Raw genomic sequence first — 436 nt, 5'->3', positions numbered from 1 at the left:
GTAAGATTCATGGCCACGGAAGTGTAGATGCTTTGTGGATTTTATATAAGTGACTTGTCACTTATTTTGTCATCGTTAAAGTTTTATAGTGACATATTCTTCCTTTACTCCACAATTCTCAAGTTCTTTTCCCGATGCCTCCACCTCCCCAGAGCCGATCAGCGGCGCGTCCCCCTTCGTGCCGCGCGGCAACCTCCACGCCATGGACTGCACGGACATCGTGATCGGCAGCGCCCGCGGGAACCTCTACCGGATCGGCGACTTCTACACGCGCGACCGCTCCACGCCCCGCCCCGACGACTTCTGGGGCGGAGAAGACTCCCTGACGGCGGCGCTGGGCTGGGAGGAGGACGGGCAGACCACCATCGTCTTCAGGAGGAAGCTCAACGGTGAGGGGGAGAAGTTCGGGGCTGGGGCGGAGAGGGAGGGTCGTGAA

At 58.7% G+C, this 436-nt stretch overlaps 1 protein-coding gene across 1 annotated transcript in view; it reads left to right on the top strand.

Moving 5' to 3' along the window:
* Nucleotides 1–436, top strand: part of LOC119586243 — a gene marked incomplete in the record, with an annotated part of 139,392 nt that overhangs the window by 126,510 nt on the left and 12,446 nt on the right. The window contains 1 exon segment of the mRNA XM_037934947.1: nt 153–389. Coding sequence (XP_037790875.1) covers nt 153–389 — 237 coding nt within the window.

This window comes from Penaeus monodon, chromosome 21 (genome assembly GCF_015228065.2).
Source record: "Penaeus monodon isolate SGIC_2016 chromosome 21, NSTDA_Pmon_1, whole genome shotgun sequence".
Lineage (NCBI taxonomy): Eukaryota > Metazoa > Arthropoda > Malacostraca > Decapoda > Penaeidae > Penaeus > Penaeus monodon.
The sequence above is the reverse complement of the archived record's forward strand: the minus strand, read 5'-3'. Positions and strand labels throughout refer to the sequence as shown.